The sequence below is a fragment of the Numenius arquata genome, chromosome 4 (assembly GCF_964106895.1).
Source record: "Numenius arquata chromosome 4, bNumArq3.hap1.1, whole genome shotgun sequence".
Lineage (NCBI taxonomy): Eukaryota > Metazoa > Chordata > Aves > Charadriiformes > Scolopacidae > Numenius > Numenius arquata.
This window is the reverse complement of record NC_133579.1, coordinates 48,572,073-48,599,219: the sequence shown is the minus strand read 5'-3', so window position 1 is coordinate 48,599,219 and position 27,147 is coordinate 48,572,073. Positions and strand designations below refer to the sequence as shown.

The following is a 27,147-nucleotide window of genomic DNA, read 5'->3' as shown; positions in this document are numbered from 1 at the left end:
AGTTTATGGCTAGGAAGAGAAAACGTTGTGCGAATGGCTCTCCTTTGCCCTGCAGGAAAAGAAGAGGCTGACTGTACTTTTTTCCTAGCCCCATGGAACAGGCTTTCTGCAGATCTGGCATCCCAGGGAAAGAAGAGGACCTTCAGCTGGGCCACGAAGATTCCTTACAACTGAGCTTTGTGTCTGGCCAGTCCCCTAAAAAAGTGAGTGGGTAGATGATTTTTTGTATTCCTCAATACTAAATATGAATGCGTGTTTTTCCACAAAGTGCACAAGACCCACATTCTGAGCATTCCTGCAGTAACGTTCAGTCATAGTTTGACAACATTTTCAAATGACAATCTTATTGTTTTAATTATTGTTGTATAAGGAGCTCAGACTCAGTTTCAACTTAAAAGTTGTGCCTGCAAGAGGCTGCCTTTGCAGTGGGAAGAATAACTCAAGATAGCAGCAGAATATCATAGAATCATAGAATGCTTAGAGTTGGAAGGGACCTTAAAGATCATCGAGTTCCAACCCCCCAACCATGGGCACGGACGCCTCCCACTGTGACTGGGGAGACGTCCTTCCACTTCGTCAGATAGCAGACAGGAAAAGACAGTTGTCATTTGCTCTCTCCCAGCCCAGGGCCATGCAGACACCAGAATCACTGGCCATTCTGTAGGCTAGGAAACCCAGTTCGCCTGTCCTCTTATGGAGCAACTGGCTCACAAATTTTGTTATCCGCTAGTTTGAATTCATTATACAATGAGTTTTTCCTAATTGCTAGACTATAAGCAAAAAAAAAAAAAAAAAAATCCTAGATAGAAGATAAGGTTTGGAAGATAGCTATTAGCTCCAAAAGCAGAGGTGACAGCTAAATAGACAACTGGGGATGGAAAGACCAAGCACAGTGATTTTAACAAAAAAACAACCCAAGACTCGTTTTCTTTAGTAGGTAATTAGCAGCAACCTCAACAAGGAAATAGAGACATCTTTCTGACACAAGGCAACACCATAGCAGGGTATCCTCAAGATTCCCATCTTGTAGTTGTGGTGAGGGGCCTGCTTTCAGTTCAGGAAAGGACTGGGTCTCTAACATGTTAAAGCTCAAGTGCTGACCTGCATGTTGGATTTCTGACTGTGTAAGTAAGTAAGTAAAGCTAACGTGCCCTGCCCTGATACGATCTGCTACTGGGGACACCTTCAGACTTTGACCCCGTTGCTTAAGCAGCAATTACAGACACATTTTGCCACCAGGCACAAGGTAGTTTTCCGATACTGGAGTACTGTGCCCAGTTCTGGGCTCTTCAGTTCAAGAAAGACAAGGAACTACTGGAGAGAGTCCAGTGGAGGGCTACAAGGATGATCAGGGGCCTGGAGCACCTCTCATGAGGAAAGGCTGAGAGACCTGGGTCTGTTTAGCCTGGAGAAGACTGAGAGGGGATCTCATCAGTGCTTATAAATATCTAAAGGGCGGGTGTCAAGAGGATGAGGCCAGACTATTTTCAGCAGTACCCGGCAACAGGACAAGGGGCAACGGCACAAACTGGAACACAGAAAGTTCCACCTGAACATGAGGAAAAACTTCTTTGAGAGTGACAGAGCACTGGAACAGGCTGCCCAGAGAGGTGGTGGTGTCTTTGGAGACGTTCAAAACCCACCTGGATGCATTCCTGTGCAACCTGCTCTAGGTGACCCTGCTTCGGCAGGAGGGTTGGACTAGATGATCTCCAAAGGTCCCTTCCAACCCCTGCCATTCTGTGATTATGTGATTGTATGATATGCTGGTTTCATTGTTTATACTGTAACACATTACAGCACTGTACTTGATTCTTTTGGACCTCTCCAGTGAGATGCCTCCACTCGAAATACTTCTGGACCAGATCATTTCTCTATCAAGAGCAGAGAGATTAATGTCTAATTATTTCCTGATGTCCTCTCTGTGTCTTTTTTATTCCATTAAACAAACAGACAGTGTTTGGTATATGAGTAAGAAATGTAGTGTAACAGAAAATATGCTAGAAAGGAAATGATTACTAATCACTGCTTTTTGCCCAAGACAGCTAAAATGACCCATTTCCTCAGCTCATCAGCTGAGCAAACTACTGACTTCAAGATGTGAGAAACCATACTTGCTCTTTGGTTCCAAACACAATTTTGTTTCTGTAATGAATTTGAGGAGCAAATATGACCTGGGCTGAGAGAGAAGCACACAAGAACCACATTTATCCCATATACAGAAGACATGAATGGGAAGCAGACAGACAAACCTAAAAAATAGCCTAACAGTTTATTAGATAAGCTTAATGATTTTAATATATAGGACTCAAGAGAGCACTGCTTAGGTTAACATTTGCCCAGAACATTTCAGTACATGTTAGGAAGTAAAATGTAAACTACTCTTAAAAAAAACCAACCCTGTACTATTGCTTTGGGCAGCAGGAAGATAAAAAGTTAATCAGAGCTCTCAAGTGACCAATCAGAAAGAAATTAATTACAGATGTAAGGGGCTTGATTCATAATCTACTGGAGTTAAAAAATATCAACTACCTTATGAACACATAACAGACCCCCAAATGGATATGCTTCTCTTATACTTCATTAAGACTAGTTGGGTGTCTCAGTATTTCCAGGACTGAACATAATTTTGTGACAAAGTAATTAATCACTATGTATGCTTTATAGTTAGTACTGTGAGCCACATGCTTACTGTTCACGTTTGGATTCAGGAAGCTTTAACTTCGTGGTGGCTTGTTTTTGCCAGGAATGAGAGGAGGTAGTCCTCAAACATCAGCTCACCTGAAGATTTCAAATAGCAAGTCAAAATCATGTATTTACAAGTGGCTTTGGGGCTTCCCTTTTACTTTTCTCTGACTCAAGAACAGCACTAATGATTCTTTCCCCTAAAAAAAAAATAATTCCTCTAAACGGAAACAAAATAGGGACACTTTACTGAGAAAATATGTAAAAATAAAGAGTTGTAAACAATGTTCTTCCATATTACCAGCTATAAGTTGTTCTCAGACCTATGCCAATAAAATCTAGCCCTATCAGGAAGAAACTAGTTACTGGCAAAGCAGTTACCTAAAACAAAATGCAGAGTCAGGAAGACAGAACTTAGTATCGAATTAATGCTTTGACATATATCCAGCCTTGTCTTCAAAAGCCACGAGACTTGCTTCAAAGAAAGGGACCAACAATGCAGATTTTCTATAACTTACATGTAAGCATACACACGGGCTATATCTAAATTGGCAGATGATGCAGCTCAATGCAAGCGAACGTGTAAAACAAGGCAGCTGGTGCCAAGATCCCTACATCTACATGAAGGTTTCTACTTCAGTCCAACTTTAATCTGGTTGGTTGAAGACTGACCATTCCCCGTCATGGACAGAGTTTGAAGCTGTCCGATGGACCAACCACTGGTCCTTCTGGACATGAACTGATGCATACCTAGAGCTGAGCTCTCCATTTAGTTTCTTTGGAAAACAAGATTGTTTGTGCACAAAACTTTGTGCTTTCCAACACCAGCCTGATAGATAACCAGACAGCATTTGCACGGATGCAGCCACAAGCTGTGCTAGGGCCCTGAGCTCTCCATTTCCTCTTGTTTATACTTCAGGGGCATATGATTCGCCAAGGGAAGAAGAGGAGGATCTTCGTTAGGATGATGAAGATTTGGTGCTGTCAATTCAAAGACACACTTAGGCAATCACAAACAACTCCTGTTCCCCTCTTTTCAGTTTATTGTCCTCTCCCGCTTTGCACTGCTCCGCTCCATCATCCCCAGGGCACTGTGCCCGTGGTGATCTACAGGACAAAGTCAGGTTTGACTCTTACATGGCTCATAAGAGTTTGAGTTTGCTCCTGCATGTCCACAAGGAAGGCTGTACCAGCATAAGGGCTGCTAGGTGAGACAAACTCCAGCTGTAGGAGGCAAAAAACCTCCAGCAACAGCTGAGGCTGACTTTGCCAAGTCAGTCCGGGAATCAAGGCCTCTCCCACTCCAGCCCCACCCCATAGCCTGTCTGTCATCTGCCTGTCAAGGATTTTCAGAGCTCACCTCATGTTGACTCTCCAAAATATGTGGAATGGCTCTTGTTTATGGGAACATTTTAGTGCAGGAGACTATGGGTGAGGAAGGCTGTCCACCACCCCTCTGCTGGCCACTGCTCCTTCGAGGGTGAGATATAGACATCTGATTCCTCACAGGACTTCCACCTTCCTGAAATATTTGCTGACCCTCATTGAAGGTGGCAAGGTGAAGGTGTCACCACAAACCTTAATGCCCCAGAGAAACTCAATTACAGAAAAACCTCCACCTTCCACCATGAGTTTGAAAGTGTTGAGAAACTTCTACAATGCATTCAGAAGGCATTTTCTGTCTCTTCTTTCCCCCCGCTCCTGACGCAGACAGAGCCTCTCCATCTGTCAAGGCTGTGGGTCAGAGAGCAACCTGTGCTCCTAGCCAGCGAGGACCCTCCTGCAAGCCAGCGTGGGGCCACAAACGCATTCCCTTGCCCAGGACTTGGGCAGAGACTTTGAAAAATGAAGCAGTTGCATTGGCAAACCTTCACCATTTATTTACTTTGGATGTTTGACCAGATGGGTCAGACACAGAATCATAGAATTGTCTAGGTTGGAAAGGACCTTTAAGATCATTGAGTCCAACCATTAACCCAACACTGCCAAACCCACCGCTAAACCATGTCCCTGTCTACCCATCGTTCAAATGTCTACCCATCTTTCACCATGTCTACCCATCTTTCAAATACCTCCAGGGATGGCGATTCCACCACTTGCCTGGGTGGCCTGTTCCAATGTTTGATAACCCTTTCTGTGAGGAAATTTTTCCTAATACCCATCCTAAACCTCCCCTGGTGCAACTTGAGGCTGTTTCTTCTTGTACTATCGCTTGTTACTTGGCAGAAGAGACCGACCCCCACCTCTCCACAGCCTCCTTTCAGGTAGCTGTAGAGAGCGATAAGGTCTCCCCTCAGCCTCCTTTTCTCCAGGCTGAACAACCCCAGCTCCCTCAGACGCTCCTCATAAGAACACCTTGGTTAACGCCCCGTTGAGGACCCCCCACCTTCCCTGTAGCTCCACGGGGCCCGAAGCTCACCGCTGGGAAAAGCCTTCCCCTGCCCCCGGCTGCGTGAGGCGGGCGAGGGTTAGGCACACGGGGGGAACCCCACAGGGCCCAGCGGGACCCGGTCGGACAGGTGCCCGGCCCGGCCGCTGCCCCTCGGCCCCGCCGCCGCGGGCGGGGGGCGCAGGGCGGCCGCTCCGCCGTCGGGAGGAGCCGTTCGCTGCCGCTCTCTCCCCCGCCGCCGCCGGCCCGTCTGCCGCTGAGCTTGTGTCAAACCCACGTGCTGCGGCGGCCCGCGCCGGGGAGCGGCGCCCAGCGGCCGGGCCCCGCCGCACCGCACCGCCGCCTGCCCCGCACCGCGCCTCGCCGGCCCGCACAGGCCGTCTCCGCCGGCGGCGCCCAGCGGCGGCCCGACCCGCACCGCGGCCTGCGCCGGACCCGCGGCAGCGGCGGCAGCGGCGGCGGCGGCGGAGGAGGGCGGTGTTTTCCTGCGCGGCGCCGCGGCCGGCGAGCGTCAGGCGGGGCGGCGGGCGAGGGGGGAGGCCCCGGCCCGGCCCTTCCCCTGTCCCCCGCGCCCCGAGGATGGCAGCGCTGCCCGCACGAGTGGCTGGCGGCGGTGTCCCTCCTCTTTTTTTTTCCGGCAGCGGCGGCGGCGGCGGCGGCGGCGGCAGCGGCGGATCATTGTTGTGTGGGAGGAGGGCGGCGGGGATGGACTTGATCTCTCGGGTCTCCTGCTGAGGCGGCAGCACTGCGCGCCCCGCCGCCCAGCCAGCACCCAGCCAGGGCCGAGCCGCGCCGGACAGGGAGGGACCGGCTCCCTCCCGGCTGCTTTATTTTTTAAGGGGCTCTGCTGCTCCTCGCCCTTATCCCCCCCCCCCCCCCGTCCTCCCCGCTCGCACACACGCAGAGGGACACGCACGCACCCTCCTCCTTTGCCCTTTCATCCTCCCCCCCCCCGCGCCGTCCTCCCGCGGCAGATGCGCTGGGGGTCACCGCGCAGCTGGGACTATGGTGAAATTTCCAGCCCTCACCAACTACTGGCCCCTGATCCGCTTCCTGGTCCCTCTCGGCATCACCAACATCGCCATCGACTTCGGGGAGCAGGTAAAGGCGGCGGGGGAGGGAAGCGGGGGGGTTAGGGGGGGACGCGGAGACCCTCCGGGGCTCGGCGCGTCAGCGGGTAAAGGGGAACGAGAGGCCGCGCCGGCCTCGTTTTTTCCCCCTTCTTCCCTTATCTATATATGTATATATATATTTTTTTTTAGGATTATATAATGTGAAATTACATCATGCCTTCACCGGGGGTCGGGTTTGGTTTATTTCCATCCCCCCCAAACAAGCGCTGACAGGGGGCGGCTCAGGTGCAGCAGCCCCTAGCGCAGTGCAGCGCGGCGGGGGAGCCCGGAGGCGGGCGGGGGGGGGGGTGGTGCGAGTGGCCGCGGTGCCGAGGGGCACCGCGGCCGCCCCCCCCGCCTCCGGGCTCCCCCGCGGCATCCCTGCGCTGTATAGGGCCTGTCATTACGTTTTGCATTATATTTAGGTTATCTGTGGGAGCAGGTCCAGAGGGGGGGCAGGAAGGTGATGGGAGGGCTGGAGCACCTCTCCTGTGAGGACAGGCTGAGGGAGTTGGGGTTATTCAGCCTGGAGGCGAGAACGCTCCGGGCAGACCTTCCAGCAGCTCTCCAGTACCTGAAGAAGGCCTACAAGAAAGCTACAGAGGGACTTCTTACAAGGGCATGTAGTGATAGCACAAGGGGTAATGGCTTTAAACGAAATTATGCTCTAAAAAGAGGATAAATTTAGATTAGATATAAGGAAGAAACTCTTCACTATAAGGGTGGTGAGGCAGTGGAACAGGTTGCCCAGAGAAGTTGTGGATGCCCTGTCCCTGGAAGCGTTCAAGGCCAGGTTGGATGGGGCTTTGAGCAACCTGGTCTAGTGGGAGGTGTCCCTGCCCATGGCAGGGGGGTTGGAACTCGATGATCTTTAAGGTCCCTTCCAACCTGAACCATTCTATGATTGTATGATTCTTAGTAGGACAGTATACACTAATAGTTATTCATGAGTGTTAAGATGGGCAGCCAGAGTAAGTACTGCATCTCAAATACCTTTTACCCTTGTCGTAAGTCACTTGGTTTGGCTAAGAAGCTCGTGTTTTCTAGGCAGAATAGGCACTTGCTCCGATGCTCCTTGGGCAAAGATACCAGAAAATTAGTGGTTACTTTCACCCATTTGTAAAGGAGAAAGTGAAAAGAAAAATATTACAGTGGGGAAAAAATAGCTAACATTAATCATATGTTTGTCATGGCTGTGTTAATCGCATTTTGCTCCATAGTCCTTTAAATTGAAATAAGCCGTGATACTAAAAAATGCGATTCCGTCCTTGTCTAACAACTACATACTTTCCTACTAAGTCAGTCTTCTGTAAATCATACTCGGGGGAGGGAGGAAACTGAAGATAGAAATGACAAAGAGAAAGGTGATTTAAATGCTAATAACTGTGCCATGTTAATAACATACAGCAGAAGTTAAGCTGAAAGCAGTTCACTCAGCAAACTTGAGTATGACAAGTGCATGTATACAGTTTGCTTCATACAAGGTCAGCGTGATTCAAAATCTGTGTCAGCCCATAAAAAACAATCCCCTTGGCTTCAGTGTGCTCTTGACCAGGATTTCAAAAATTAGCAAGCAAGAGATTGCAATTTTATAAGTGAAGGGCCTTCTGTCTGGCCAGGTACCAGTGACATGGGAGGAATGTTAACGTGTGAATGTTACATGTAAACACTTACCTAACCAACTTTGACAGTGTTAGGGATGAAACATCTCGGAAAATGTGTTTTATTTGACAGCCAAGTCATAGGATTGGTCTTCCAGGAGAGTTGGAGTTAGCCCCTGTCTCAGATGGCAGCCTGGGGCGGTGCTTAATTGAAAGGGGAGAAATCTAGCAAGCAGGGAGACTATTGCAGAAAACCCCAGCTCAGGGGTGGTAGCTGGAAAGATGCTTTTTGTACCAGCCTAGTGGGAGACTTACCTATACAGAAATCAGGAAACCAAGGCAGGGACAAAGTTACTCCAGGTCTGAAGAGATTCTCTTACAGACAAAAGGACAGGGATTTTATTTTTCTCTATATAATGCATAAAGTTATTTTTTATACTTGTAGAGCATTGTTGTTGGACTTGTATTGCTGAAAATATACTGACTTGCGGAGCGAGTCACCTTTCTGGTCTCCAAAATTGTAATAATTTTAATAACAGGGCTGAATGGAATCAACATAAAAGAATGGGTGTGCTGACAGATAGCTCTGAAAAGGCTGCCGTACCTCCTGCTGTGAATGTATGCTGCAGATAAAGATTTCTAAGAATGATAAGGGAAGTAAAATTTGCATGAAGTAACGTTACCCACAACACTATAAAAGAGACAGGAGAAGAGAGAGGTCAGGAACAAGAGATGACTGTAAAAAATTAGGGAGACAGTGGACCTTGCCTGACAGGGAAGAAGAGGCGTTTAAGAAATGCTGTGAGTCATAAACCCTTTTTATGCATTGTATTCATACATTGCTCTCGCAAGTGGGGAGAGTATTTGGAAGGAGAGCCTTCAAAACAGAGCCTTTTTAACAAAACCTAATACTTTTACGTATCTGAGATTGAAAAGTGAGAAGCAAAGAGCATCTTAACTTTTTTTTCAGAGGGACTTGAGAGACTTTTCTGGAGTTGAATAGTTTTATTCAATAGCAAATATCACTAGGAAATTGCCAGATCCTTGGTACATGGCTGTCTCTAGATTCCTTGCTCCTTTAAGGGAAATTTACAGTCAGGCTAGCGAATATTTGCAGAACATAGTTTATGACTGTCACCATTGCCCCATATGAGATGCTTGCTAAGGCGAGTCTGTTTAGTTTCTAGGAAGTAAAAAATGATGGAGCAATGCTCATAAGAACTAACAAGCTCAGCTCCTGCAGTCACTTCCAGAACCGCTATAGCCAGTGAAGAGCCTCCTGTTGACCCTTGGACCCTAATCCTATAATGCTAAAAGATGAAGCTATATTACAGAGTTGTTCCAATCTAGTTAGCTAACCTCATCTGTTCACCTCATAAAATCTTGGACAAATACCGGATTGATTTTTTTCCCCCCACTAAAAAAGGTAGATTAGAAAAATAAACCATTTCTAACCCTTTTCCACTAATTTCTTCTGCAACTGATTTCCCTTACAGTTTATTTACTGTACTAGGTAGCTTTTATGAAATTTTCTTCTTAGAGTAAGGTCTTCGGGAAAGTAGTCCCAAATGTTTTGACTCAATGTTCCTTCTTCTCAGAAATATGTATGTATATGTGTGTGAGTGTGTGGGTGTGCATGCATATATTTGTTTATTTTTCTCGAGGTGTACACACACACACACACACAAATATACACAACAGAGCATTTTCATCCCAAGAGCTTAACACTTACCACCAGAAGAGAGATTCTCCCTTTCATTCTGCTGGTAAGAACATTCGACTCTCAACATCTTATCCCGCGATTCACAATAATTAGGGTTTTATTTAGAGCTCAACTGTTGGAGGGCAGAGTTTGTATTAAAACTCAAAATCCCAGCTCCCATGAAAATTATTGTTGGATGTACTTGCTTGGAAATAAATAAATATACTGCTCCCATGTGACGGAGAGCAACACAACCTCAAACGATTCACCCAGCAAATAATACCATTGTTATCCCATGTGCTCAAAAATCCATCACCACCCACATCAGTTCTCCTTTTAACACTGCTTCAGAGCTGCTCACATATATTGTGATGGCTTCATTGGTAATGTATGGGTACATGTGCATTAGCAAGCATTATTATAAAGGGGGGGAAAACTGAGGTGCGCATTAGTTCACTAACTTTCTCAGAAGTGCCAAATCAGCCCTAGGCAGTGTTAAATGCAATTTGCAAATGTGATTGGTAACTCTCTGCTGCTCACAGGGTGGCAAGGGCCAGGCAGAAGAGCAACATTTTGAACTCAGGACCTGGTCTGCAGTAGTCCCTTAATTATCAACGGGAACAGTAGGAAGGTGGGGTTTTTTTCCCCTTTCTAGCTCTCCAATAGCCCGCCCCTGAATGATTAGTTTCAATTGCTGTCACTAGCTGTTGGTTGGGCAGTTTTATTTGCCAATGTAACTGTTGGGTATGCAGGCATAATGTTGTTCAGCAGCTCGCGGGTCCTTGGAAACGAAAACCGAGCAAGCAGCGTTCTGCTGCCTCTCTCTCCTGAGGTCACTGGGGTGCCCTGGTCCTGCAGAGAAATGGCCATACCTCACGTGCAGTGTAGAGGATAGGATCAAACAGGAGAGCTGTAAAGGAAGTGCTAAACATCTTGGATTCTAAATTATTTTGCAATAATGGCTTGAAAACCCCCTGGTTTTTTCCTATATTTGAATGGTTTTGGTTTTTATTTTCCTTAAGAAAAGAAGCGTTGCCAGAAAAGGAGAACAAGTCATGAATAACGTATCAAAAAGAATTAGTGAGCTTATCGTCTGCCCATGCCATTTGCAAACTTAGTAGGGGGTTAAACATTTTGATTAATGCTTTATGAAACTCATTTTGGGGGTAAGTGTTATTGTCCGGACATTCAGAACAAGCACTGGGAGAGTTCACATTCCCAGCTGTTCCCCGGGGATTTGGGCCAAGTTGCGTAACCTTCCCGTGGCACAGTTCCCCTGCCTTTGAAGTGTGCCTAGACGCCTACCTGGGTGTCACAGGGATGCAATGAAAATTCATGTGTTGGAAGTGCTCCGAGATGAAAGGTGCTGTATGAGAGCAAAGTACTCCGGTTATTGCTGTTGTGAGAGGTCAGGGACTCGTTTAAATCGTGTAGGACTTTAGTACCATATAAACAAGAAAGCTAACAAGGTCTTGTAAGTGGCGTAGACCGTGACTATATGGTATTACCATAACCGCGTTATTAGTATGGTGGGTTGATGGAAGTGCCCTACTTGTGTGTTTTAAATTAATGTGAATTAAATTTAGATGGAGTTGTGTTGAAGAAGCAAACGTGGACAGAGTATGCTATCAACAGAATTGGTTTTTTTTTAAGTTTTTGTAACTTTTAAGTGATATTTTGAAGGAATTCTTTTCTCCTGCAGGATTCACAAGCCAAATAGTCAGGGAAGTGGCTGGAAAGACCAGTGAGACCTTATATGAAGGATCAAAACCCCAACTGCACACACCCAAAGTAATAATTTTCAGAATTTGTACCCCAGTACTGACTCCAGAGACTTTCTTCTAAGCAGTGTGGCTTTACTTCCTTTTACATGCCAGCCAGAGCCCTACAGCCTTAGCTCCTAAACAGTTGTCTGCCAAGCACTGGGGGTTTTCAGGCCAGTGCTAACTGCCCTGTAGACCACATGGACAATTCTTGAGACTACACGAGTGATTAATTAGTCTTCTATGTCTACGTTAGTTGCAGTGGGTGTTAGATACCAGGCATTGCATTTACCAGTCACGCAGAGCATTTGCTGGAGTTTCACAGCAAGCAATTCATGCCGAGATCTGGGAAGAAGTCAAAGAACTCATAAAACATTTGCAAATGAAAGCCGAATCTCAATAATGTGTTAATGTTCTTAAAGGTAACAAAGACACATACTCCCGGCAGCTAAACCAATATATATTTGCATTTTATAGCACGTAAGGTACAAATAAACAGGTTATGAAGAGCAGTGGGGCTATCACCACTGAAGATTTCAGATGATACTTGAAATTATGACAATGAACCTTCGAATGAGGAGTCCATTCCCTGCAGTGCTCCGTGTTGCCATAGTGTAAAATATGTAATCTAGAGCTAGGATCTGTGCTGTCTCATTTGTCAGTACCTTCTCTTTTTACATCCTACCCTCTCCTTCCTCCACAAAACCCTCCAGTTCCCAGCTTCCCACTCCCATTGCCTCCCACGCCCCATGGCTGTGTCAGCTCAGCAGTAAGGACTTCTCTGGACTTTCTCGCACTTGACTGTTAAGAACTGGCAGAGTTTGTACTTGATGATACCCATTAAGCATGCCTGAAGTAGAAAATACCCTGAGCCTAATTTTAAAACATGGATTCAAAATTGGAATTTTGAAAGGGATTTGAACTACCATATACTGCGTCGGGGAGAGAAACCCCCAAAGTAAAACTTTTGGTTTGGAGTTGAACTGACCATTTGATTTGTTTCAGGGGTTTTCTTGTTTGTTTCTTTTGGTTGCGTTTTCACAAAAGCAAGAAAGCTGATTTCTCTTTGCGTTTGATTTGGTCTGAACTGATTTCTTTCTAATCTTCACTCATTTTGCTGCTGCATGGAGAACTTGGTTGTATACAAAGGCTGATATGACATGACCAATCTTATGACTATTTGAAGAAAAGTGACTTTTTATATGCAAAGAAGGCATATATGCAGGGCTCCAGCTCCACAAGTGCAGATTGTAGCTATTAATTGACTTCCTATCTTGATTGTAGACAAAACATTTATCTCTCTCTTTGTGTGAGTTTTGTCAGTTCTGAAATAGTGCTGTGTTTCACAAGGCAGTTACAAAGTTTATTCCTTCATGTTTGTAAAACATGGATGTAAATTGCTGTATAAATAGAAAATTTAAATATATCTGCCAGCTCATGCAGAAACCTCCGTGCATAAAACTGAGCAATTCCAAACAGATTTTGCTTCGTAGCTACTTTCAGAAATCTGTGATGTTTTTAAATAACATACATATTACCGCTGAGCTCAATTCCAATTTAAAGGGCATATCAGAACATGTGTTTCTTAAAAAAAATTCAGGAAAATTTGTAATGACTTAGATTTTAACAAGCTAATCTAACTAGCTGGTGATACTTCATCCTATTTGTACTTGGAAACCTGTGGATTTTCAGGAGAGGAAAACAGGAATATTAATATGCAATTAGATCATCAGAGTATGCTTCCTTCTGCTTGCTCGATTTTCTACTGATGTGATATTGCTGTAGCTATGGTTTTAGACACCGCTGCTGCCTTTTCAGGTAACCATTAGCTGAAGAATTAAAAAAAAGAGCTGCTGTGAGAACAAGAGACCTAAATAACCCATGGACTTCAGTGTCTGAAACAGCAAAGCTCTGCAGTTCTCCATCTTCTCTATGGTATCACTTCTCTTTCAGATTTTCCACAGAACTTTGCAACCCTGCTTTTAGAATTTGCCTGTATATGCAGTTTTTCTTGATTAGTTCCTTTCTGATGTAGTGCAGAATAAAAGTGCCTGCATGAAACATTAATTAAGAATAATTCCAGGTGTCAACATGCGTTTGGTTCTAAAGAGGGCTGAAGTACAGCATTGTTACTTGCAAAACCACAATTGATCTCCATAACCTTTTCAAGAGCATTCTAGAAAAGGACAAAGGAAAAATACTGGAGAGTTAAGAGCAGTTTGTTAAAAATTAAATGCTACAATGGCATGAAATCTTATGTGCCAATTGAATTATTTTCCCCAAGATGATGCAAAAAGTCACTGTTTCTGATTTGGCAGGAGTGTTACTGTTGGAGAAAGGGTGCTCACTGTTGCCTAGCATGCCCAGTTTGCTTTACTGATGTAGTGGTTCAGCAAGAGTTCAGCTTCTAGCGTGAGAAGCGAATAAACTGCAAGACGCAACTTATTTTCAAGAGATTTCCTTCACATAGATTTTTTGCATTGCTATTAGATCACTAAGGCAATGGTTTGCAACCTTTTTTAATTTTCAGAGCCCAGAAAATTTTCCAGTGGAGATGCAGAGAAAACTGACATCCATACAAGCTTGAGAGCATATTTGTGTTTACATTTTTTTAGTTACTTGTGTCTGACTCTTTGTAAATATTCCCTAAGGTACGGGGTTCTGTGGGGCTGAAAGCTCATTGCACCGAAGCACATGCTAGCACATTTGCTGACAAATGCATTTGAAAGGCTTTTGGCAAGGAGACAGTCTGTCTTCTTGGCTTCTTACCTGTGTTTCGTCCTCAAATTAGTGAATGAAGTCAGATGCAGGCCATAACTGAGCTTTCGTGTGCTGGCCTTAGATCTGTGTCTGCACAGCTTTGACCTGCTCTGGCCGAAGAAAGCATTGACGCGTGCCAGCTGGGACTGATGTTTTTCCTTCATTGAGCCAGTGGTCATCGTGTGTAGTTGTAAGGGGTGCAACCGCTCTGCACCCATGGCTCTTGCCCTGTTTTTTTAATGGCACTATTTGACATTTACTTCCCTGAAAATGCAGGATTTTAATTTAGATTTTATTAGATTCTTTTTCCTGTTCACTTCCTACCCACAGCGTGTTACCCCTCTTTCATTCTGCTGTGTATTGGTGACCAATATCTTATTTTTACAACCTCTCTGTCCATGAGCAGCAGCTGCTGTTCCGCAGCCATGGCCAGATAAGGTGAGGTAGCTCCAATCCATCTCTGGCAACTCCCTCCTCATTGCAAAGACTTTCCTTGCCCCAACATACCAGCGTGCTCCAACAACTGGGCAGCCTTTGATCTCAAATCTGCTGTCCTGCAGATGAAAGACAGATTCCTGCACAAGTAAGTCCATCGTTACCGTTTCCTCCGTCAGCATCTTACCAATTAAAAAGCATTTAGCCTATTTGAAAAGAAAATGAATAGTTAACAGCATTACAGGGCCAGGAAGACACTTCACGTTGTCAGTTCTGGTGAGAGGGGGAAAAATGTCAGTTACATAAGAGGAAAGATTATAGAAATGAAGCATTTGATAACCACCTGCAGTTGTATGAACTGCAGTGTGGTCATGAAGGAGAGGAAACGGGGTTAGCTACATCACTGCCATGGAGGAGAATGTGGCCAGGAGCAATGAGAGAGATTGGGGTGGTTAAACACAGTTTAGACTGCAAAGGTTTCCAGATGATTTTCCAAGATAAAATCAGGATTTGCTCCCTCTCACACATTACTTCCTTCTAAAACGTGACATGGAGAGCGTGCTGTGCTTTAGATGCTGTTAGGTGGTGGTGGTGTTTTACGTAGGCTCAAATTCAGTGAGTCACTGAATGCAAAGAGTGTTGTGATCACTGGAAAGGGCTGTACTTGGTGGGTCAAACCTGAAGACCATATCTTCTGGTGAGGGAGGCAAGCAGCTTGGCAGCCACATATTCGTCAAAGACAGTCAGTGCATTCTAGAAGGGTAATGTAGTAATGGGCTCTTAGCATGGCCTCTTCCTGTTAAATTATACATACTAGGGTAAAATATACCAAAACTGCAGCTCAGAGATGCAGAATTTCTAGTATTGATTAGTGATCATGATACACTTGTCTTATAGGCTTCTGTTTTTCACATGACGCCTCCCAGGCTCAGCATACAGAGAGCACTTGTGAGGAAGAGAAACCAAAGTCACCTCGTTAATAAAAGTATTGACTGTGAAACCCGTCTTGTTCGTTTTAGAAGCATGTAACAGAAGCGGCATGCCCTTTCCTGCCTGGGTGAGCAATAGGCAGCACTGGGGTCTCCCCGGAAGAGCTGAGGAGGAAAAATCCAAACAAAATGAGCTTATCAAAATACAGGGACCTTTCCAGTATGAGAGAAGTGGAGTGTTGAGACATCTTCATCACAGAAGTAGGGGAGATCTTGAATCTGCTTTTAAACTGGAGGCTTGCTGAGTTTTTGAAAGGGTTTAAAGGCATAGCTGCCTTGAGATGAGACTCAGCAAGCACAGGGGATGTTTCAGGTCCTTCAGTGCCATAAAATGCACACCCAGCCGTGCATCTTTACTGTCTTTCCAGTTTGGTTCTATGGGTCCTTTGCTTTGCTTGGTTGTCGCATGGGTGCTGGAGTGGTTTAGTTACGCAGGTATCTGCATGGCTTTGTCACCAGGCTGGAGCCTGCAGTGCAGCTCCTCACCCTAATTGCCACCAGGGATCCCATCCATTTTGCCCTCATCCTGTTATTAACTTTGGTAACTTAGCCCATCAGTCCATCCCACTTCCTTCCCCACCGTGGCATTCTGGAGATGACTTTAAATGCTAGGATTATTTGCAACCCACTGAGCCCAAGAGGCCAGCTGAGTCAAACTGGCCACCAACTCTGTCCGGCAGAAGTTGACATACCAGGTGATATACTGGAAGGGTAGCTGGTTTTCCCCATTTGCACAGCCTGTGGTGGTGGGGAATAAATCTTATGCACTGAATATTTGGATGATCTTCTTTATTAAATTTGAATTTTTGCCCTCTCTTGCTCATAGTTTTCTGAAGCCTGTCAAAATAACCCCACTTGTCCTTGGCTTTGTACAGTCACGGAGACATTTTTCTTTGCACTTCAGTAGTACAAAACAACTGGTAATGTGGGGCTCCAAATTTAGTGTGACAGCACTGTCAGCTTCCCCTGTGTTTATGTTGGGGGATAATGATTTCGCAATCTTAAGCATTTGCTTTAAAAGAGAAGGGAAGTCCAAACCACAAAGCATTTTTCAGATCCTTAAGACACCAAAGGTAGTTGTCCACAAAAAGCTTTCTGTTTGCCACAGATAAAGAGATTTTTCAAGTACTTGTCTAATACAAAAGGTGCACCCATGCGCATGCGCATGTATGTAGTGTGTCATGATCAGGAGACTGCCTTTATAGGAGAATTACACACTGAGTGGTGCTGAAGTACTGTCTTGATTTCTTCCTGGCTTATACACAAGGCAAAATGATTAAGGAAATAAGGACAAGAGTTGTTCATGGAGCTACTTAGGTAATTGCATGTGTACCTGATGTGTCCCTTGTAGTTTGAGCTGCCTCTGGTTACATGCCGTTGTGGTGTTTGCATGTGCCAATGCCGTTTATTTTTTGAATCGATGGTTTTGTACATGAATTTCATCGTTTCAAAATGTGACCTTGAGAGTGCTCCTGATCACTGCACCACTGTTCTTTATATACTTGTGGGAAGTCATTTTGCTTCATAGTGTTTTATTTCAAAGCATGAAAGCATGACGACCTTTCAGCATTCACCGTCTTGTTCTTATATGAGCTTTCTGAGATGCAGTCAACGGTCTACTGGTTAGGACATGCTCCAGCATTGTAATAGTCTTGGGAAGAGCTTTCATCAGCAATGCCTTCTGGATCTAATATATAAGTAGTGTGCTTTTTTCTGCTAATACCGTGCAGAGGCCAACGTTTCTCTCTTTAATAAATTTATGAGAAATCACAGCAGGTAGTCTTCTTGACATTTTCTTATTGTAGGCTTGACCTGTTGGTGAGCTTTGAATCGCTGTCCGGAAAAGGCCAGTATAGTTGTGGGCTAGCTGTTCTAATCACGGCATGCCTTTTTTGTCAGCTGCAAGTTCCTGCCGCATTGTGGGTGGTTGCATCACTAAGGAGAAAATAACTAACAAAGGCACAATCATTGCCTTGGGACTTCGTCAAGGAAACCTCATGTTAAGTTGCATATTTGTGACTGAGCTCCAAGGGTTCAGTTGCGCTTGCAGTTACCCGCAGATGTGGAGCCTGCCATATTCTGTGTGCATCCACTGATTTGAAAGGGGAAATGAATACTAGGAGAGAGAGGTTCAGATCAAGGGGGAAGCTGCCTGCAAGGAAGAAGCCTGACGACTTTGGCTTCGGAAGTACCAGCACATCCCAGAAGTCCCAATGTCCAGCAAATGCCTTTCTCAGGTCATGGAAGCTTTTCACTGCATTAGAAAGGCTGAGATGCTTACAGACGAAGCGGCTGCAGGCCGTAATTTCATCACTGATATCTTGCTGAATAATGGACTAGATATTTTTTCCTCCCTTATCCCTCTGGAAGTCTAAAGTAGACAAAGGAGGCATGCCAGTGTAAATTTAGCTTAACGAGAAGGCAATCAGGTTCTCTATGACCAGCACTGAGAAGAATGTTAAAGTAGTACTCGTCCAGCTGGCGATAAAGAATAACCTGCACTGAACTGTAGAAAGAAGTGGAGGAAAAAACATGACTCACTAATATCCTTGACCTTTTTTCAAGAGCAGATAAGAACAGTCGCGGCACCTGAAACCAATAGATATGAATACAGTGATTTCTAGATGAGTTTGCCTTATCTCTTGAGAACTCCGAGTATGGAGTGCTATGGCAAGAAATAAGCAAATTGGCTGGACAGGGAGGTGGTTATGTCTGCAGCCAGAAGAACAAAGCGTAAAAAAAATTATTTATTTTTAACTCTTAACACGCTTATAGCATTAGGGATCCTAAGCGCTGTTTCACTTTGCTGTTGACACAGCGTAGGGGTGAGGGATGCACAGACAGCTTGGAACAGTTACAAAAAAAGGATTAGTAGCTGTTTTGTAAGAGGTTATTATTGCAACTTCTGGGAGTTGGTTTCAAAAGCAACTACAAGCATGAGCATCTCTCATTTTCTCTCTGTAAAGAACAGTGCCTCTATAGTCTCATGACATTTAGCATCAAATACCTCTACACTTTTCTTCTTTCTGTTTTGGCCAGATAAGATTCTATAACCTCAAATCTTCTGCGTATATCCCTTTGTTTTGTGATTCCTTTGTGAAAGAAAGAAAACATCCCATTGAGAATGAGAGAAACAGGCTATAAAAATAGGGAACTGTGCACAATTCAGTCCTTTTTTTCTCCTTCTGCTGAATCCCTGCATGGCAGCACACTGATGCAGCTCGATAACCAACAGTCTGGCACCTGCAGCCTGCCAAGCTGAACCCAAAAGGATCGAGCATCATCGATCTCATCTTTTGCTGTCTTTTCTTGGCTCGTTGCTTATGCATATTTATTTAAAACTGGGGATTTTTTTTTTGTTTCAGCCCTAGGTTGAGGCCTCCCGTGCGCTGCTGTGGTCTGTGGCCCTGGACAGCTCCTGACCCTCCTCCTCCTGGTCACCCTGCCACCCCTTCGCTGCCCTTTTTGACTCCAGAGTAGCCTGTAATCTTCAAATATCTGCTTCCCTTCTGTCCTCTCTACTTTTCCTTTTCTATGCCTGTCCAGGGGCGGCCTCCTGAGTACATCCCATTGCTGTTTGCAGGCAAGCAGCTCACCGCCCGCCCCCGGCGGATTCCTTCCCTGTAAATGAGAGGCCCGTTTCAGCAAGAGAAATGCTTAACTTCAAATCTTTTTGATGTTCATGGGCTTTAAATTTAGGCCTGAGTGAAGCTCGTGCACAGGTATTTATCTCATATGAGGCAGTCAGGCTTCAAGTGAAGAATGTGAGCTTTGAAAAGCTGCAAGACTTTACCTAGCAAAGGGTCTGTACTCGCTTCTTCTTCCTCCAGACATGCAGTTGCGGCACCAGGGAACGTGCTGCCCAGCTATCTGCACTCCTCTTTTCACATCCCACCGTGTCAGGGCCAGCTCCGGGTCAGTCTGGTTCAGAGACTTTTTCTCTAGGCGCAGTCATGTTGCAGTGCTGGCGAGATGTGGCTGTGGCTGCTCTGCCACTGCTGGTGACCTGCAGCTCCCTCTGGTCCTCACCCCAGTGGCTTGTTTTGAATTCCTGCTCAGCACGATGCTGTGTAGGAGAAGCAGTGAAATTATTCTCCCTGCATGCTGGTGTCTGATGGCACATGGTACATGCCTGCTGTCCTCACTGGTGTGGTTTTTTTTAAAGATGTTGCAAATGAAGGTCAGGGTGATTATTCTCTCACTAAGTCTTAAAGCCAATTTCTGGATCACAGACGAGAATAACATTGCTGGCATTCCTTGCATGCCTGTTCATCCTGCCTGCCATAGAGGTCTCGTTGCTGTAGCTGACCAGTGATGTTTTCTTACCTGCAAGGTCAGAGATAAAGATGTTGGAGCACTGGGAAAATCTAATCTCAGCAAAGCCTCTTTTAGATCAGAGAATACTTCTGCTCTTTGGTGTATTCCTTCAAAGGCAATCCTTTGAGGCAACCTGGGAGAAGCATGTCAAGCTTAGTCATTTTACATGAGCATAAATGCATTGTGCAGAGAGGTCCAGGTGTTGTGAAGTAAGTGTTCAGTGTAGGCTTCAGACAGGAATGTAGCCATTGTGAACTTGTGCATCACTTGAGGGACTCTGGAGGTGTTTATAACCATTCTTAACATTATAAATATTTTTAAAGTGCTATATTTAATTTGGCTTCAGACATTTTCAGGTCATAACTGAACTACTAGGCTTGTTCCAAATCAGGGATGGATGGCATGAATAGCACTGTGTGAGTCAGCCCCGTCGCATGTTCTAAATTAAACTTGTGCTGAGCCAACATTGATCTTAAGACTGTCTTTGAAAATCTCCCTACCTTACAGAAATTGCTGATAGCATTTCTACAGAGGTTGACAATGAAAAAAAAATAAAGCAGGACAGGGGAGGAGAATAAGGAAGCAACAAGCCAACTGGTATAATGGAAAGGATCAAAACATGCAACTAGGAGAAAGTATTCTGAATAAACAAGTCAGTGAAATAACAGCTTCAGTAGCAGATAGCTTTTGGCTTGCCTAGCGCTCTAAAGAGTCCAGATTGCAAATTCTAAGTTTACTGAAGCAGGATCATCTCCTAACAAATACAAATGGGTGTTTTCCTACCTAGGCACTGCAAGCAGCCTCAAGTATTACCACAAAGGGCTCCCGTTCTCTGGGGAAAAAAAGGACAATATGAAATACATGAGGATGACATAAAGATGAGAAGATTGGAGATCTTGAAGGATTTATCTGATGACCTGTCTCCCAGTAGAGATAACACATGCCTCAAGTGAGATTTCACCTGGGACACTTTGCGCAGTTCTGGCTGCACATACTTAAGCCAGGTCAATTCAAGCTTGTTCAAAAGATTAGGCAGAAGAAATGGCAGCTATTAGTTTCTCCATTTTTCATCCTATCTGAGAAGGAGAAACTGAAAGACCTTGACATCCGTATGCCAGCAAAGACAGGTAGAGCATGAATAAATTTGCTGTCTGTACATAGATAAGGGAAGATGCAAACAAGAGCCAACTGGGTAGCAACACTTGACTGTAAACAAACAGAGTACTTTTAACCTGGAAATGAAGAAGGCTCCAGGCTACCAGAAGAATGTGGCTCTGGAAAAAGCAGGGGCAGGAAGCCTGATTAATGAAAGTCATTCTATTGTATACGTGTCTGGAGGACAGCAAAGGACTGAAGCCTACACCCATGGAAGTTGTTTCCATTCCTGGTGTGATGGGAAGAAGGAGAGAATGCAGAACTTGGTACAGACAATTATTACATACACTATTATTTTGTGTATATATATGTATCCAATATATGATCCATATATACACAAAAAGGAATGGGAGGCCCTGAGTGGAGCTGCAAGAAAGCAAGTGCTTGTGTTTCAGCTTATTCTGTCCAGTGATTACCTAAGAGAACCTGCTATTGCTGTGTAAGACCTAACTTTGAATGCTTTTCTCTTCTCACAGCAATTTTTTTAATCTCTCTGAATATGATGTCATCCTAAAATACTCATTTTTGAATCTCTCTTCCCTTTTTTTTTTTTTTTTTAAAATTATTGCTTAATTGAGACCTCCACAAACCCTGTTCTGTCAGAGGAATGGCAGTCCATTGGGATGCACGATTCCTAGGAACGTGAGGTGTCCCCTTGGCCAGGGTTGTGGAGGCAGGGCGGCTGCTTCTGCGGGGCTGACATTGCTGCTGCTGCTGCTGCTGCTGGCACCAGCAAACAAATGAAGCTCTGTTTGTTTTCTGCTCCAGCAGAATGGGCGGGGGGCAGGGGATGGGACAGAAGAAGGATGAGCTTGGGGATGGAGGTTGCTCAATCGAATGAGGAAAAATATAATGAGGGAAGACAATGTATATTCAGGTTCATAAAGAAGTGCTTTCAATGATAACACGTTAAACAAAATTTGGAAGGGTTTGGCAACGCCCTTTTGTCACTCTTCACAGGACAGCTTATCTGTTCATTTTTTCTGTTTTACATGCTAATGTTAAATCAAAGCTGAGCATCAGTGTTTGCTTTGCTGATTTAGGACAATCTCAAAACATTAAATACCTTCCCATTTCCTCATTGCTTATGTCTTCTCTGTCTTCTCCCAGTGTTCCAAGTAGCAGGCTGCCGTTGTGATTTGAAAATCCTTGTAAATATAGCGTATTCTTAGTAAAAGACAAGAGTGCCAAAAGTATGCCGGAGAGGGAAGCATCCAGACTGCGCTAAGAGCACCAGGAGAGAAATGCTTAACTTCCGTCTGCCACTTTGAAAATCTCAGTCTGTGTATTTCCATCCATTTGAATTAGGCTGCTTTGGTCTTTCTGAAAGCAAAGCAATCATTATTATTACAGTAGTGATATATTAAAAGAAAAAAATCTATCATAAGTTTTATAAGATGCAGCACCTTCAGAAGTGTGGCATTTTAGAAGTGCAGGAATTAAATTTGTTGGCCTGTTTATAAATGCTGCGACTAAGAAGCCATATTGGAGTTGCTCTAGTTAATTAAAAACGTGATTTTAAAATGTTTTCATGATGTGACTGGAATGATGCATCCTGTAAGGAGAGCAAATGCTGAAACATGAGAGGCTTACTTCTGCATCTCAGAGATTGAGCATTTTCATCTGACTGAGTCGAGGTTGAGGGAAAAGGGAGTTTTATTTGACATACACCATGTATGTGCAAGTATCTGAGCTCTGATTGAGCATGGTCTAATTATTTTGCTGACAGCAGATGGAAGCAAACGGTCAGACCATCAGGTGTGTCGTACCCACTTTGACCTGCAGCCATCATCTGGCCATCCTTGTTCAACCATGCAGAAGTGGAATGGCCAGCAAGAGGGGGAGGCAAAAGGTTTGTCTTGCTCTGCCCGCTGTTGTATCTGCAGAGGGGTGAATCCTCCCGTCACCCTTCTTCTCAAGGACTTTTTTTGCAATCCTGTGCTTTTATTGCTGTGAAGGGACATTTGTATGGTGGGATTGGCTGCAGACCCAGGCCTGGGTGCAAGGGGGCTCTGCAGAGCAAGGAGAGGATTCCTGTACCCTGAATGCATTGGGTTTAATTACTGTTGGCGCTTAAAAGATTTTTAAAGAGTAGCTGTTGTCATCACCAGCCATCCCTGTCCCTGGGTGCCTCAGGAGCAAAGAGGATTTCCCATAGGGCACTTGGTTGTGCAGACTCTCTCCCATGGGCAGAAGTACCTGTGTCCAGCTGCATTCAGCTTGTGTCCGCATGAGACATGAAGGCTGTTTACCGTTTTTTTTTTTTTTTCAATCAGGGCAGAGTTTGTTCTTGCTCAAATAAAGTGTCGGATCTGTTTACTTTTGTGCTTGCATCCTAGCCTCAGAAAGATCGAAAACTTTCTGCAGCGTAGCTATTTTCTCTTCATCTCTCATGATCGCTCTTCATTGCTAGACTAATGCATAGTGAAATGGGTGCAGATTTGGCATTTCCCTGAATACCTTCCCTCCTTGAAGAGTCATTATGCTCTCTGTAGCCCTAGGTAGGTAGCAATGTCCTTAGAAAGCGGAAAACTGCTTTTTTTTTCTTCCCCAGTCTTTTTAGAAGACTGATCTTTTTCATTCGCTGTTGGTAGTGAGTTAGAAATTTGCTGTATCATTGTTAAGTAAGCAGAATAAAGACAGTCTGGAAATAGAAATTGCTGCAGCCTGTGCAGACAGATGTCAGCCGTTGCTCAATGTCATTATGAAACTGTGGAGTCATCAGAAATAATACTCATGGGGAACGTGAATATCGGGCACTACAGTGGGTTTCCAAACTGAAAATAGAGAGATGAAGTCTAGGAAAAAGGAAAATGAGGAATATCACATGACGTAAAAGCGACTCCAGTTCTTTTTGACTCACTGGAAGTTTTTGGCTGTCTGTAATATCTGATACCCACAGAAAAGATACCTGAAGACTCATGACAAAAAAGTGCACTCTTAGTCTAAGACAGTCTGTAGAGTTCCCATACGCTGGGTGGGAACTTTCTGCACATTAATGCTGAAGCCATGCAAAAACATGACCCTTGAAAGTGAACAGGAGGAGGAGATTTAGGAAAGGATAACTTATCTTGTTAATGACACCAAAGAATAAGACACTCCGGAGAAACCCAATAGCATCGGTGGTAAAGGTCCCATTACCATTGTCAAGGATGAAAAGGAAAGCCTTTAAGAAAAAGAGGCAATAAATTTGCTTTCCAACTCCTTTATCACCCATTACATAAAAAGCCTGAGGGAACGAGATCTTACAATTGGAAAGAGTCTTAATGGCCCAAAACTCAGCCCAGACCTTGGAACAAAAGCAATAGTCATCACATTTCTTTGCTTTCCGGACAAAGAACTTATTATGTAAAAAGCAGAATAAAACTCAAGAGCTTGGGATATGCCAATAAGCAAATCTCCCTTTACTTGGACAATAAAAGAAAAGATGAGGAGAGAGGAACAAATGCAAGGCTTCAAACAGCAGTCTGTTAACCCGTCAGACCAATGTGGATTTGAGATGAAGGTCCACCAGTTTTTCACCTACAGAGAGTGACACCGCCTGTGCCCTTGCAGTTCATCTTGTAACATCAAAGCTGGTGGCTCTAACAATTCCACAGCTTCTGTCAGAAGTTAGTGCCGATGTAAAAATGGGGGGTATGTGCTTCTTCATATAGTATGATTCAGCTTCTTTTGCTTCCAGTAACGTAGAGCTGAAATGACTGCTGAGTGCTTATTGCATATTAGTGGTGTTTCAGAAGAGAGGAAAGAATAGAGCAGCTAGTAGTTGAAACACTTCTTATGGTATTGCTGCCTCAAAAACACCTTTGTTTTGTACTAACTGTGTCACCAGGACTTGTTTGCCATAGACTGAGAAGTCAGCGATGAAGGAGAAGGTAGCTGGCGCTCATCATTGACAGAAAAAGAGACAGCAGCAGTGTGTGAAAAGGCATCTTTACTTATGAACTAGTACCAGATAATCCTAATGAGGCTGCAGGATGTCAGTTGCAGAAAGCACTGGCCAAATCTCACAGATTTTGATCAAACTAACAAAATGAGGCAAAGGCTATTCTTTTTTTTTTACTGCATGAATAGCCTGGTCTTGATTTGTAACTGAAGGGTACTTCTGTGAAGAAATCATTATTATCTTACAGTAAGATGCAGAGCTCCCAGAAGAGATGAGGAAACCCCTGCATCTGCCTTCACTGGGTACCCAAGGAGTGTTGTCTGCGATACCTCCCTCGGAAGGGATCATTATTGCCTACTGGCAGAGCTGGACGGTGCCTGCTGGGAAGAGCAAGCTCAGACCTGAACAAGCAAAAAGCTGATTCTCACTATACAGAAGTGTGAGATGTTTTCTGGAAGTCAAGCTTGGATAAAGCTGATCCCTCATAACATTAATTCCATGAAAATGGAATTTAAGGCAGTGATTCTGGCAAGTTTCTGTTTGAAACTCTAAATTGAGAACTACTCTATGTGACTAGTTCTGTTTTCCCCATTTTTCTATACAGATACATGTTTATGTTACTCTCAGAAGAGCAACAAAACTTACAGCTGGCTATACCCATTCTTAACACAGTTGAACAGAGGAAGGCTAGTGAGGGCCATGAATCAGGCTGCTCTGAAGCTATAGCTGATACATTTCATTCTTCTTTTTTTGAAGATGGATAAAGAACCAATGTTTCGATATTATATTGTCTCAATTATATTTATAAACCCCATATCAGGAACAGAAAACAGCATTAGTCTAGCCAAATTCACTAACAGGTAGTGAATTAACCTCAGAGAGCTCAAAATACAATAGCTGTGGAGAGCGAGAAGCATCATTTGCAGCATTATGTTTCAGAAAAAAAGATTAGAGAAAAAAGTTGCAGATGATAAGAACCCTGGACAAATGTACAGTCATACTCCAAAAAAAAAAAAAATCCCCCACAGTACAATTCAAGTGATTCACTTGATCCATCCACATTTAGGGAGTCTGTTTCAGCCTTTTACTATAGAATTTCAGTATCTCGTAAGTAGCGAACATGAAGACTTACAGATACTAGAACAGAGCTTAACATAAATATTGAGTGCTTATGCAGTGAAAGGGATTTTTTTGTTAGGATATCTTGGCTGACTTACTGTGTCTGTGTCTAGAGAATTTCGACTTTGAAGACAGGACAGTTTTTGTGTTTAAATAGGCATTGCTATAGTTCAGTTATAGTATTTTGTATTTTAACACCATGTTTCATTCTAGAACACCTAGACTGTAGTTTTTTATATCTGAACAACTGGCATCTTGTGTTTAAAATCGACCACAGAAAATACTCATTGTTTTCTTCTATTGTTCTTTCTAGTTCATATGACACTGCAACTATAATTCCTTATTTGCAGTTACAGCAGTAGTCAAAAAAGATCGTTTCTTCCAGGAACCTGAAGGCCCGCCTTTCCAATGGAGCTCATTGCTTCTAAAGTTTGCACTTTGCCTGCTAGCAAAAATCTGCCTCCAATTTCTATGCAGATGCTCTTGATCACGTGTATCTGAGTCATGCTTCTTTTGGAAACGTAGGTAATGAATTCTGTACAGTATCGAGCTGACCTGATATTCCACTGAACAGCCACCTGTTCACTGCTTATTTTACTGGGGTATCACTGATCTCAGCAATGCTGCTGTAGTCTCAGCTTAGATGTTAGCACTGGGGTAATTCATAGCCCCACGATCAGTATCCTTTAAGATGAAAAATGAATAAAATTCATGGGTCAGAGAACCTCACAATCCTAAGGAAATTCCCTCTCTTCCACAAAAAATGCCTCCCCCCCTTGCCAGATCTCAAGAAGATCTCACCTCTTACTCAAACGGCACCGAAGTTTCTTTCCTTCCCTTCCCCAGTCATCACCAGGAACCACTGCTGACACTCTTGCTCTCACCCACATCTCGACGCTATCTCAGGCAATTTCAGCATAAGCGTGCAGCTAACCAAGCCAGAACTTGGATCGCTTGTGAACTGGGGAGCAGTGACAAGCAAGAGGACTTGGTGACAGCACAGTCCCCTGCAGCTACTTCCTCGTAGAAAAAAGCTCATTAGTGTTAAAACTAATTTTTGCTTAAATAATTGGCTTACTTGTCAAGTCATCAGCTGAGGAAGTAAAAGTTAGAGACAGGAGTGCTTTAAACAAATAAAGTTATAATTCACTGCTGAACATTTGTCACAAGTAAGAACTCTGCTTTCAGATTTTTTCGTTACTGCCAGTGACTGTCACCGTTTCACCCATCCTGT

At 44.2% G+C, this 27,147-nt stretch overlaps 1 protein-coding gene across 1 annotated transcript in view; it reads left to right on the top strand.

The window, feature by feature from the left end:
* Nucleotides 1-5,596: 5,596 nt before the first annotated feature.
* Nucleotides 5,597-27,147, top strand: part of ANKH (ANKH inorganic pyrophosphate transport regulator) — a 104,006-nt gene continuing 82,455 nt past the window's right edge. The window contains exon 1 of the mRNA XM_074146436.1: nt 5,597-6,175. Coding sequence (XP_074002537.1) covers nt 6,080-6,175 — 96 coding nt within the window. The 5' untranslated portion in view covers nt 5,597-6,079. The remainder of the gene's footprint in view (nt 6,176-27,147) is intronic.